Below are 13,392 nucleotides of genomic sequence, written 5' to 3'. Positions count from 1 at the left end.
CACCCTGGCCACAGTCATTCTGGGTTCCTTCCCTCCCAGACAGTGTTCTGAGCAGTAAGCTGACCCAAAGGTGACCGACCGCTGATGCCATGACACCACTGGGTCATGTATTGCCAGCCAGCTCATTCCCAGTATTATTGGGGGTCCTGCCAGCGTGGCGATGTGAAAGGCAATGGTTTCCGTGTGCCTGGAGACACTCATTCGCATTGGCGGTGTCTGGTGTGTCATTTCCCCTCCCAGGAGTTCCCTGCCATCGATGGTGGTCACCTGCAAGGGAAAATCTAGTGGCAACAGGTGGAGCTGGTGCTCCAGAGCGAAGTCTCTGCTGAAGAAATTACACGAGCTGCCAGAATCCAGCAGTCCCTTAACTTTGACGGGGTGCCCATTCGGGAGTTCTAGCACCACTTCTATGGCTATAGCTGCCTTGGGAGGGTCAGGCCGGGGCACTTCTATTGGTTGCTGGCCTGGCTGCGGCCCCCGCTGGTTGGCAGCCAGGCGTTGTCGTTTCCCTGCACCCGCTCTTCCTCCCCCTTCTCGTCGTGGCCTGCAGCCCCCATCATGCCTTGCCAGGCTTTTCGTTGAGGGCAGACCTTTGCAAAATGTCCCGGTCGCTGACAGAGGAAACACTTCTTGGTAGTTTTCCACTCCTTCCCCTCCCTTTCCTGACCTTCACCAGTGTTTGAAACTTCGCGCGCGTGCGCTCCATCAATTTCCATCGGCTCCGCCGTCTGGGAAGACTCCCTTGGCATCTCCGGAATGCGGTTGTCATGGAAACGTTCCGCCCTTATCTCCCGCTTCTCCTGAGCCCGCACTTCTTGGCGTACACCGATCGCAAGCACAGTCTTTGTGAGCTCATCCATCGACTGCGGGCGGAGCGCTCGGGACAACTCGTCTTTCACTTCGGGGGCCAAACCCGCTTCAAACAACATTTGTACTGGTTCAGAGTCCAGATCCCATCCGAGCTTGTGGACTAACATCACGAAACGCGACCAGTAGTTTCTGACAGACAGGCTCCCCTGCTTGCACCCCATCAGCTCCCTCTGTGTCACGCTTTGCTCCACCTCGCTGGAGAACATCGCGTCCATTCCCTGGTAGAATTTCTTAAGATCTTTCAATGCATCATTCTGCGTCGCCATTAGGGGCCTGACCCATTCGCGTGCCCCATCCTGCAGACGTCCCACAATGTAAGCCACCCTCTCCCCGTCATCCGCAAAGTCATTTTTCTGCAATTCCAAAGCGTACTGAATTTCCGTTCGGAAGGCATTGTAATCTTGGGGCTTTCCACCAAACTTGTACCAGCCCCGGGACCTTCCTCCCTATCGGGGTGGCTCTGACCTGTGCATCCTGAGCCCATCTCTCCTCCAGCCGCGCAGTCAGGGTAGCGACATGCGCCTCCAGGTCTCAGTTCCTCTCGACCAGACCTCGTACCATGGCTTCTTGCTCTGTCCCTCCGGCCGGCTCTGTTTGGCTCATCGTGCTGCCTCTCTTTATCCACCAGTGTCAGGAAGGATTTCCTTTACTCCCAAATTGTTATAACACTCCCCTGTACCTCCTTATTCTTTTGCTTCTGTTCCACTTTTCCTTTTATTTGAGGTGCGGGGGTTTACTCTTGAGCCTCGGAATGCTTTGCCGCTTCACCTTTCGGAGCCTGTGGCATCGCTTTGCAGGTCAGAATGGATCCTAGCGTTCGCGTCCTCAATCCTGCCACCTTGTCAAACCCCGACAGGTCCGGTGTGCACACAGGAGAGACGCCTTTGAACGCAGCCAGCACCCCAGCCCCGAGGATTTACCTCCTTGAGTTACGAGGTTTGCTTTTGCCCTAGCGTACCTCTTTTTGCCTCACAAAGCTCAGGACCTTTCCAGAGTTGATCCTGCACTCCTTCAATGGCGGCGGTGAAACAGAGATTTAAAAACATTGACTTCACATATACACTCGGATCAGGCAGGCTTTTTACCAAGACGGCAGTTGAAAGACAACATAAGAAATATAGTAAATATAATTGAATATTTGAAAACAAAAATAAACAAGCAGGCTACATTAATCTTCATAGACGCAGAAAAGGCGTTTGATAACGTGTCTTGGTTTTTTTATGAAATACAATTTAGAAATGATGGGTTTGGGAACAAAGTTTTTAAGAAGCATAGAAGCAATTTATAAAGATCAGAATGCAAAACGTATAATAAAAAACAGAGTAACAGAGAACTTCCATATTACAAAGGGCACAAGACAGGGTTGCCCATTGTCACCCCATTATTCATTTCAATACTGGAAGTATTACTTCAAAACATAAGAGAAACAGGGGAAATTACAGGAATAAAAAGTGGAGAAAAGGAAGACAAAGTTAAGGCCTTCGCCGATGACATAGTCCTGACATTACAAGAACCTCAAATTTTGATAGTAGAAGCATTAAAAGTACCGTATTTTTCGCTCCATTGGACGCACCGGACCATAGGACACACCGGACCATAGGAGGGGGAGAACAGGGGAAAAAAAATTCTTCTTCTTCTCCCCCTCTAAAACAAGGTGCGTTCAAGGTACATTCACCAGAGCTTGTGGGGCTGGCAGTGGGGGGAAGTGCTGCTTTCCCCCACCGCCAGCCTCAAAGATCCCTGAAGCCTTTGGAGCGCAGCGCCCCGCTGCCCTACAGAGGTTTGTGCGCAGCCGTCCCCAAGCTAGAGCAGCGAGACAGAGCCCTCCGTCTCGCTGTTCTGGCTTGGGAACAGCCTTGCTAGCTTCTGCAGGACAGCGGGGTGAAGGCACCCCGCTTCCCTGCAGAGGTTTGCGTGCAGCCGTCCCCAAGCTAGAGCAGCGAGACGGAGGGCTCCATCTCGCTGCTCTAGCTTGGGGACGGCTGCGCACAAACCTCTGTAGGGCAGCGGGGCGCTGCGCTCCAAAGGCTTCAGGGATCTTTGAGGCTGGCGGTGGGGGAAAGCAGCACTTCCCTCCGTCTCGCTGTTCTGGCTTGGGAACAGCCTTGCTAGCTTCTGCAGGACAGTGGGGTGAAGGCACCGTCCCCAAGCTAGAGCAGCGAGACGGAGTGCTCCGCAGTGCTCCGTCTTCCTGTTCTGGCTTTGGGCTTAGTGGGGCAGCCTGCATTCGCTCTATAGGACACACACACATTTCCCCTTAATTTTTGGAGGGGGAAATGTGCGTCCTATAGAACGAAAAATACGGTAATAGAAGAATTCGGAGTGATGGCAGGATTTAAAATTAACAAAAGTAAAACAAAAATGATGGTAAAGAACATGAATGAGGAACAACTAGACCAACTACAAAGCAAAACAGAAATAACAATGGTAAATAAAATAAAATATTTGGGTGTCTGGCTCTCCCCGAAAAATACAAACCTATTCAAGGATAATTATAAAACAACATGGAAAGAAGTAAAAACGAAATTGGAAATATGGGTTGGACAGACTGAAGCTATCCTTCTGTGGAAGGATAGCAGCTATTAAGATGAATGTCCTACCAAAAATGCTCTTTTTATTTCAGACCATTCCAATTATAACAGGACAAGGCCAATTCAATGAGTGGCAAAAAGTGATTTCCAGGTTTGTATGGCAAGGGGAAAAGCCAAGAATAAAATTCAAACTTTTAATGGACAAAAAAGAAAGAGGAGGCTTTTCACTACCGGACCTCAAAATATATTACGAAGCTGCATCTATAATATGGTTAAAAGAGTGGTTTAACTTGGAAAACACGGATATGTTAGATCTGGAAGGCTTCGGAAACAGATATGGGTGGCACGCATACCTTTGGTATGACAAGGTCAGAGTACATCGGGACTTTTTAAATCACATCATAAAAAGACCACTATTTGAAGTCTGGAAAAGATATAAAGAGTGGTTTGAAAGAAAGACGCCATGGTGGCTGTCACCCCAAGAGGCCTTTTCACTGAAAAGACTAAATATGAAAGGAAAATGGTTGACCTATAGAGACATGTTATTGGAAGAGAACAATGTAATTAAGATCTAACCATATGAGGAATTGAAAGATAAACTGCAAAGTTGGATGGGGTACCATCAAATTGGTGATATCTTCTCAAAGGATAAGAAAACAAGAGGGTTTGAAGAAACAAAATCAATATTAGAAACTGCAGTACTACAAAATAACAAAAAAGCACTGTCTAAGGTCTATGAGTATTAAATGGCACACAAAAGATGAAGAAATCAAAAGTGTCATGATTAAGTGGGCAATAGATGTAGGCCACAACATTGAGTATGAAAAGTGGATAAAATTATGGAATACCGGCCTAAAATTTACAGCATGTACATTGTTAAAAGAAAATCTGTTAAAAATGATGTACAGATGGTATCTCATGCCAATTAAATTGTCAAAGATGTATAAAACAGGAAATAAAAATTGTTGGAAGTGTGGGGTGAAAGAAGGCAGTTTCTTCCACATGTGGTGGACTTGTGACATAGTGAAAACGTATTGGGAAAATATATATAACGAATTAATGAAGATTTTTAAGTATACGTTTTTGAAAAATCCAGAGTCATTCCTGTTGGGAATAGTGGGAGAAGACATTGACAAGAATGACCAGAAACTGTTCTTATACACAACAACAGTGACGAGGTTATTGCTGGCTTAGGTATGGAAACAGCAAAAAATGCCTACAATAGAATGGCAGTACAAGGTTATGGAGTACGCAGAAATAGCCAAATTAACAGCAAAAATTCGACATCAGAGGGATGAAACATATCAAAAAGAATGGGGAAAATTTATGTTATATATAGAGAAGATGATGTGAAATAGGGAAATCAGTAGAATTAAAATATCTCATAACGGGAAAATACAAGAAATTTACTGGATAATAATATCAAAATGAATTAAAAATGTATATTAGGATTATTATTGAACAATATTTGTAAATGAATATAGACAGACAGCAAGAATTTGTATATATAGAAAGATTTATTTGTTTATGGACATTTAATGGAAAAAATGAAGAAGAACAATCTTGTGGAAAATGGACAAAGACAATGTGAAAAGTCAGAGAGGACACAAAAAAGCCAGAAGAAGGAAGGAAGGAAGCCAGCTCGGGAGAGCAAGAGGAAATGTGAAATATAATGTATGTGTATGTACAGTATGTAACTAAAAATTCAATAAAGATCATCTGGGGGGGAAAAGAGAGAGAATAGAAAGCAAGTGAAGCAAGACAAACAAGACTGAGAAAATGGCTGCATTTTTATGGAGTCAGCCAGAGCGATGCCCATCTCCTAGGTCACATGCAGGGGAGGGATGCTCCACACCAATGGAAGAGGACGTTACCCTGACTGGATGTCCCCCTGCCTGTGCCCACGCTAGGGAAATAAGGAATGTTGCATTTGACTGCACCAATGGATTACATCCCACAGGGATATTGTGCTGAGCTATCAGTATACAGACGCTTTTCCGACTACCATCAACAAATAGGGAAGATCCCTGCCCCAGGGAACCAACAATGTACCGTACATTTTAGCAACAGGGAAACAACAGAGGGAAGTTTTTATTTCATTAAATAATAAGTTCAGGGAAGTGAGAGATAAGGCTAACAAGGGATGACTACGCACAAGCGTCGTCTCATTTGCTTGGGATGTACTGCAGCAGCATGCAAGGCCTCACAAGCGACATCACTTTTGGAGGAAGACAGGGGGGATACTTACAGTGCTTTTGTACACCAGGAATGAGAAACCCATGGTCCTCCAGATGATGCTGGACGGTATCCCGCATCATCGCTGCCAACAGGCCATACTGCCTGGGACTGATGGGAGCTGAAGTCCAGCAGCATCTGGAGGGCCTATTGCACACTGAATGCAGTATTTCAACAACTTAATCATGATTCAATTGAGAGTAAACTTCACCTCCAGTAACTTGACTGACACTCTGCTGAATCAAGAGGCCCAGTTAAAGGGATTTTAATGCCGTTCAAGGCTTGTGAAATTCTTACCTATTTTCTCCAAATTCTTTCTCCAGCTGGCTCAGGATCCTTCTTTTCTGAGCACTGCATGGGGTGATGATCCCAATGTTGCGAAAGCTGATGTCTCTCTTTTTGCTCTTAATTAACTTCATTAATTCTATTACCAGCTTAACTTCCTGGAGATTAATGAAGGAACTGAACAAGAAAGAAATAGAAGGGGAGGGAGAAAGGGATGAGCTGAAGGCCTTGTATTTGGATGTGTGCCTCATTTTAAAAGTTATCACAGATTCTCTCTCTTAGGGTTCTTTTGGGACATACACTCAAAGAACTGTAGAGTTGGAAGGGACCCCAAGGGTAATCTAGTCCAACCCCCCTGCAATGCAGGAATTCCAACTAAAGCACTCATGACAGATGGCCATCCAACCTCTGCTTAAAATCCTCCAAGGAAGGAGAGTCCACAGTCACCTGAGGGAGCCCATTTCACTGTCAAGCAGCTCTTACTGTCATAAAGTTCTTCCAGGTATATAGTTGGAGTCTCCTTTATTGTAACCTGAAGCCATTGGTTTGAGTCCTACCCTCCAGAGAAGGAGAAAACAAGCTTGCTCCATCCTCCATGGGGCAGCCCTTGAAATATTTCAAGATGAGGGTCATATCTCCTCTCAGTCTCCTCTTTACCAGGCTAAACATACCAAATTCCCTCAATGGTTCCTCATAAAACTTGGTTTCCAGACCCTTGATCTTCTTGGTCACCCTGCTCTGCACGTTCCAGCTTGTCATCACCCTTCTTAAATTGTGGTGCCCAGTACGAGACATTGTATTCCAGGTGTGGTCTGACCAAGGCAGAATAGAGTGGTACTATTACTTTCCTTGACCTGGACACTAGACTTCTGTTGATGCAGCTTAGAAGATCATTATATTTTTTTGCTGCTGCATCACACTGTTGACTCATGCTAAGTTTGTGCTAACAAGGCAGGTGTCCCCCATCTTATATTTGTGCCCTGAACAGTGCTAGATAACCTCAAAGATTGCTTCAATCTTAGCTTTTTTTCAGACAGGGAGAAGCACTAATTCTTTAAACTCTAAGTGTGCCCACCCACCAACAGCTAAGGAAAACATGGCCACAAAAACTGCCACATGCTCTTATTGTGGTGGAAAGTGGGAAAACACCAGATCATGATTGCTGCAGCCTTCCCATTGGGACATCTGGTTGCTCACTGTGAGGATGGGATGTGGGATTTGATGGGATTCTGGCCTGATCCAGCAAGCAAGCTCTTCTTATGTTCTTGATCAAATCAATCTGTGGCAGGTAAGTTACCCAAAGATCAGATCGTGAAGCTGAGGCTCCAATACTTTGGCCACCTCATGAGAAGAGAAGACTCCCTGGAAAAGACCCTGATGTTGGGAAAGATGGAGGGCACAAGGAGAAGGGGACGACAGAGGACAAGATGGCTGGACAGTGTTCTCGAAGCTACGAACATGAGTTTGACCAAACTGCGGGAGGCAGTGGAAGACAGGAGTGCCTGGCGTGCTCTGGTCCATGGGGTCATGAAGAGTCGGACACGACTAAACAACAACAACAACAACAAGTTACCCAAATTGTCCACCAAGCCAGAGTTCCACACCACACAGCAGACCTTTCAAATGTAGCAGGGATGACACCATATACCTGTAGTCCAGCAACAATCTGGGTTTATAACAGCACCTCTGGGAGGGGAACAGGTTTCCCCATTCCTGTCCTACAATAGAGTTCAGGACTAAATCAGGGGTGGTGCACCTTTTGTTGGGACTCCCAACTCTCATAGCTCAGGGTGGGGATGGTAAGAGATTGCAGACCAGCCATGAGCTCCTTACTCTAGGATGAGAGAGGGACCCTTGGGGTGGGGGGCTAAGCAGGGCTCTTTAGCTTTTTCTGAGGGCTGGATTAGATGGCCAGTGTGTGGCTAGGGAACATTAGGAAAGGAATGAAAAATAAAACTGCCAACATCACAATGCAGTTACACAAATCTACAGTGAGACTGTATTTGGAATACTATGTGAAGGGAAGCTCTGCTTCTGCACATGACTGTGGCATGATGGGAAGTCTTGCTTCTAAGCTTTTCTTTTGCACATGCTGCACAACCCGTTCTAAATACCAAGACATTCCGACTTCCGGAGGCGGCGCGAAACAAGTAATGGCGGTCCTCTTTGCGCTGCGAAGAGGGGCTCCGCAGGAAAGGGTCGTTCGCTGCGGCAAAGCGACGACCCATTAAGATAAACCACGAGCAGAGTGAGCTCGTGGCCGTGGGATCCGGCGGGCACCCAGAGCGACCCCCAAAACGAAGAAGGGACCCCGTAAGGGGCTCCGGAAGCGCGGAGGGGAAGCGGTGCTGTGGATTCATCGCTCTTTCTGCGGGAGTGAAGCCGCGCGGCTGTTGCTGATGAGCGCCGACCTTTCTTCCTTAAGTATTGGACTCTAAATCATCTACTCGTGAGTAAGAAGAGTATTAATTCGGGACTGTAAATTGAAAATTTGGCTGAAAGCGGGAGACGAGAAAAAGGAAGTCCGTCTCCCGGTAGTGTTTAGTGATCAAAGGCAAAGGAACTGACAAGCTGGAAGCAATAGAAAGGGATTTTAAAACGGGAAGTATCATGCGTCTGGCGGAGCTAGCAACTGAAGGGAAAGGCAAGCCTTCTTTTTTCTTTCTGCTATTGTGTTGATTTTACTTGGAGACCTTCTCCTTTTGTGGACTTTAAAAACTTTAAAAAACCCAGTCCCGGGCTTGCAGGGGGAAAAGGGTTGTTTTGCGGATACATATACAAAGTTGAAACGGATACATAGAGGCATCATTGGAGGATACAATTAAACAACTGTATCTTGCACCTTCAGATAGACTATTGTGGCAACATTGAAAGGGCTCTGCCAGTGGAAAAAAGTTTTCTTTAAAGACTATTGTTAACTTATTCAACTGCAGGAACTTTAATGGCGACCAAAACTTTGTTCCTTCTTTCCTGAACTGTAACAATACTCCCTCTAGTGGAGTTTGGGATTTACAAATTCCTGAGAACCAACTTTGTTTTGACTCTCTGTGGTTTGGTTATCTACTTTGAGGCCTGTCTTTCCCATGGAACATTTGACAGCTTGACCTTGAATCCAAAGACAGGTGTGGAATGAGTGGCCCTCCAAAAACAAGAGCTGCGTCGAAAGCAGGGAAAGGCCAATTTGTACAAACAACTCTGATTTCTCAGGCTCGTAGATCTTCAGTCCCTGCTGTTTTACAGGGAGCTGTACCCTCAACAACAGCTCCATCTAAGGAAGCTGAACAGCCAACAACTGAGGATATGGCAGCAGGGGGATCTGGCACTCTTCTAGAGGAAATGCTACAACAATTTGCAATTTTGAATAAGAAGGTTGATGACCAAACAGCAAAAATTGACTTAGCCACATCTTCAATCACTAAACTATCTGAACAAGTGGCTAAGCACTCACAAGAAATTGGGAATCTAAAAGACGCCACATCCGAGAGTCGGAAATTGGCCGAGGCTGCAAACGAAAAAGCTGATCAGGCAATTCAGAAAGTGGATGAATTGAAAGGAGAGGTAAGGCCACTACATAAACATATCAGTGACCAGCAGGCCTATCTGTCTATGGTGGAACTGAGAAACAGGGAAAATAATTTAAGATTACGCTCCATCCCAGAGATTGAGAAAGAGGATTTGACCGGCTTTTTGACAACAGAATTCTCTAAATTCTGGGGTATAAAGGAAGACACAGACTTTAAAATAACAACTGCATTTAGACTGGGAAGAATTGCCAGGAAGGACAGGCCCAGAGATTGTCTGATCATCTTAAGGACCAAACAGGAGAGAGACAAACTACTTGACCTACACTTCAATAAAGCACTTGAGATCCAGGACAGAAGAGCAGAAATTTACAAGGATATTCCTAAACAATTACTGGACCTCAGATCCAACTACACTGATCTAGCTGGACTTCTGAGAAGTAGCAGAATACCTTACAGGTGGGAGTTTCCACAAGGCCTATCATTCAATTACAAAGGAAAGAAGATTAAAATCAAAACGAAAGAGGATAGCCAGAAGTTTCTACACGATCACGGGGAAGACCTGCAGAAGGGAGTAGCAGCCCTTTGGCCTCCACCAGAGTCTGGAAAAGAGCCAGCACCCTCGGATTTGGATAAAAAAGAAGACGCCCCATAAAGAACAACAACAGATTGATACAGGATGTCTCTACAGCTGTATAGTTGGAATATTAATGGCGCAAATTCCCCGGAAAAACGCAAAAGGATTTTCCATATTTTGAAGAAAGAACATTTGGACATAATCTGTCTGCAAGAAACTCACGTGACCAGGCTTCATAGGAAAGTGCTAATAAACAAAAGATTAGGCCAAGAATTTATTTCATCAGACAGAGTCAAAAAGAGAGGCGTGGTGATCTACGCAAAGGAGAATTTATCACCAAAATTTTTGTTTAAAGATGAACAAGGAAGAATCCTGGCAATTGAAATACAAACCCAAGGAGAAAAAGTTTTGATATTAGGAATCTACGCACCAAATGAGGGGAAATCAGAATTCTACAAGAAGCTACATGAGACATTACTGGACTATCTGGACTATTCTAACATCATTATGATGGGAGACATGAATGGGGTCGTCTCTACTCTTATGGATAAGTCACAGAACCAGAACCTGACCAAGGATGGAAGACTACCAAAAACTTTCTTCGAACTAACTGACAATATGGATTTGATTGATCTATGGAGGACGAGAAACCCCCTAGGTAAAGAAGGAACTTTCTTTTCTGAGGCCCACCTGTCATGGACAAGAATCGACCAAATTTGGACAACTAGAGGGCTGGCACCTAAGACTACAAGAGTAGAAATCTGCCCAAAGACTTGCTCCGACCACAACGCTCTGAAAATGGAAATGAGATTTACTACTGCCGATTCCTTCAGATGGAAAATGAATGACAACCTGCTAAGAGATCAAGAGATCGTAAAGAAGGCCCAAAAAGCTTTAAAGGACTATTTTGAAATTAACTTGAACACCTCGGTGGAAAAAAGAATAATCTGGGATGCAAGTAAAGCTGTTATGAGAGGGTTTCTGATACAACAGAATACGATTAAGAAAAAATTCTGGAATGGGAAAAAGGATAAGATACTAGAGAAGATAAGAGATGGAGAGAAAAAATTAAGATTGAATCCAAAATCAAAAGAGACTTTAAGAGAAATTAAATTCCACCAGTCACAATATACGAAATTGATCAACCAAGAAGTGGAATGGAAAATCAAACAAATGAAACAAAGATCTTTTGAATCTGCGAATAAATGTGGGAAACTGCTAGCTTGGCAGTTGAAAAAGAGACAAAAATTAAATTATGTTACCAACCTAGAAGTTGAAGGGAAAAATATTCAGAAACTGGGAGAAATTAGAAAGTGCTTCCAGAAATATTTTAAAAAACTGTATACACAAGGGTCCGAGGAAGTAACTGAGATAGAACAATTCTTGAAAGACAATGGCCTACCAGAACTATCTCAAGAGAAGAGATCAATCTTGAATTGTAAAATAACACAACAGGAAATCGAGGATGCCATTCAGAATATGCAGCTAGGCAAATCTCCAGGCCCTGACGGACTTACCTCCAAATACTACAGGATGTTAAAAGACTACTTGATACAACCATTAATGGAGGTTTGCAACCAGATTATGGGGGGAGGGAGGGCACCAGATACGTGGAAAGAAGCATTCATCACACTGATACCTAAAGTGGAAACTGAAAAGACTCAACTTAAGAACTACCGTCCCATCTCACTCCTAAATGTGGATTACAAAATATTTGCAGATATTTTGGCTAATAGATTTAAAAAAGTATTAAATGAAGTAATTCACAAGGACCAAGCTGGCTTTCTCCCAGGTAGACATTTGTTTGATAACACTAGGAATATTATCGATATTCTGGAACTTTTACAAACAAATATTAACACTAAAGCAGTGTTAATTTTTATTGATGCGGAGAAGGCCTTTGACAACATTTCTTGGAAATTTATGAAGAAAAACTTGGAAGGGATGGGAGTGGGAAGGGGGTTTGAGAATGGAATAGAAGCAATCTATTCAGAACAAAAAGCTAAGTTGATAGTGAACAATGTGGTGACAGAAGAACTTCATATTGAAAAAGGAACACGTCAGGGGTGCCCCCTTTCCCCTTTATTGTTTATTTCAGTCCTGGAGGTTTTGCTGAACATGATAAGGAAGGATCGGCAGGTACAAGGAATACGGGTCGGAGCGAAACAATATAAACTGAAAGCATTTGCAGATGACTTGGTTTTAACATTACAGGAGCCAGAATCTAGTACAAAAAGAGTTTTGGAATTGATTCAGAAATTTGGTCGGGTGGCGGGTTTTAAGCTGAACAAACAAAAAACTAAGGTGTTAGGGAAAAACTTGACAGCTACTGAAACAGAGGGGTTTCAGAAGGAAACAGAACTAAATATTGTTAAAAAAGTGAAATACCTGGGGGTCAATCTTTCTTCCAAGAACTTGAATTTATTTAAAGATAATTATGAGAAATGTTGGTCAGAAGTTAAAAGAGATCTAGAAATTTGGTCAAGATTGAAATTATCCTTGTTAGGCCGAATTGCAGCTATAAAAATGAACGTTTTGCCAAAAATGTTGTTTTTGTTTCAAGCCTTGCAGATTGTGGACAGAGTGGAATGTTTTGGAAAGTGGCAGAAGGACATCTCTAAATTTGTCTGGCAGGGCAAAAAGCCCCGAATAAAGTTTAAAATACTAACTGATGCAAAGGAGAGAGGGGGGTTTGCCCTGCCAGACTTAAGGTTATATTATGAAGCTGCGGCCTTCTGCTGGATGAAAGATTGGATTCTGTTAGAAAACACTGATGTCCTAGATCTGGAAGGCTTTAATAATTCGCTAGGTTGGCATGCGTATTTGTGGTATGACAAGGGAAAAACACACGGAATGTTTAAAAACCATATTGTCAGAAAAGCAATATTTATGGTCTGGAAAAAATACAAAGACTTATTGGAAAGCAAAACTCCGAGGTGGATATCACCAATAGAGGCCAAAGCTCGGAAAAAACCCAATATGGAGGCCTGCTGGCCGAAATATTGGGAAATAATAGAAAACATTGGAGGTAATTGGAGGTTGCAGAGCTTTGAAAAACTAAAAGGTAAGGTGCAAAATTGGCTACATTATGCCCAAATTAATGAGGTCTTTAAGCTAGACAAAAAAAACAGGATTCCAGGTGGAAAAATCGAAACTTGAGACAGAGTTGTTAGAACCAAAGAACAAGTTACTATCGAGAATGTATAACTTGCTGCTTAAATGGAACACTCAGGATGAGACAGTTAAATCAGCCATGATAAAATGGGCTCAGGACATTGGTTATAATATCATGTCTGAAGACTGGGAGAGGTTATGGACCACCGGTATGAAGTTTACTGCATGTAATGCTCTGAAAGAAAATATTATGAAAATG

At 43.7% G+C, this 13,392-nt stretch overlaps 1 protein-coding gene across 1 annotated transcript in view; it reads right to left on the bottom strand.

Moving 5' to 3' along the window:
- The window catches only part of LOC309523304 (putative helicase senataxin), a 74,818-nt gene that overhangs the window by 30,373 nt on the left and 31,053 nt on the right, over positions 1-13,392 (bottom strand). Inside the window, exon 8 of the mRNA XM_082207099.1 lies at positions 5,934-6,098. Coding sequence (XP_082063225.1) covers positions 5,934-6,098 — 165 coding nt within the window. The remainder of the gene's footprint in view (positions 1-5,933; positions 6,099-13,392) is intronic.

The sequence above is a fragment of the Podarcis vaucheri genome (genome assembly GCF_965113315.1).
Source record: "Podarcis vaucheri genome assembly, chromosome: W".
Classification (NCBI taxonomy): domain Eukaryota; kingdom Metazoa; phylum Chordata; class Lepidosauria; order Squamata; family Lacertidae; genus Podarcis; species Podarcis vaucheri.
Note: the sequence above shows the minus strand (reverse complement) of the source record. Positions and strands in the feature narration are given on the sequence as shown.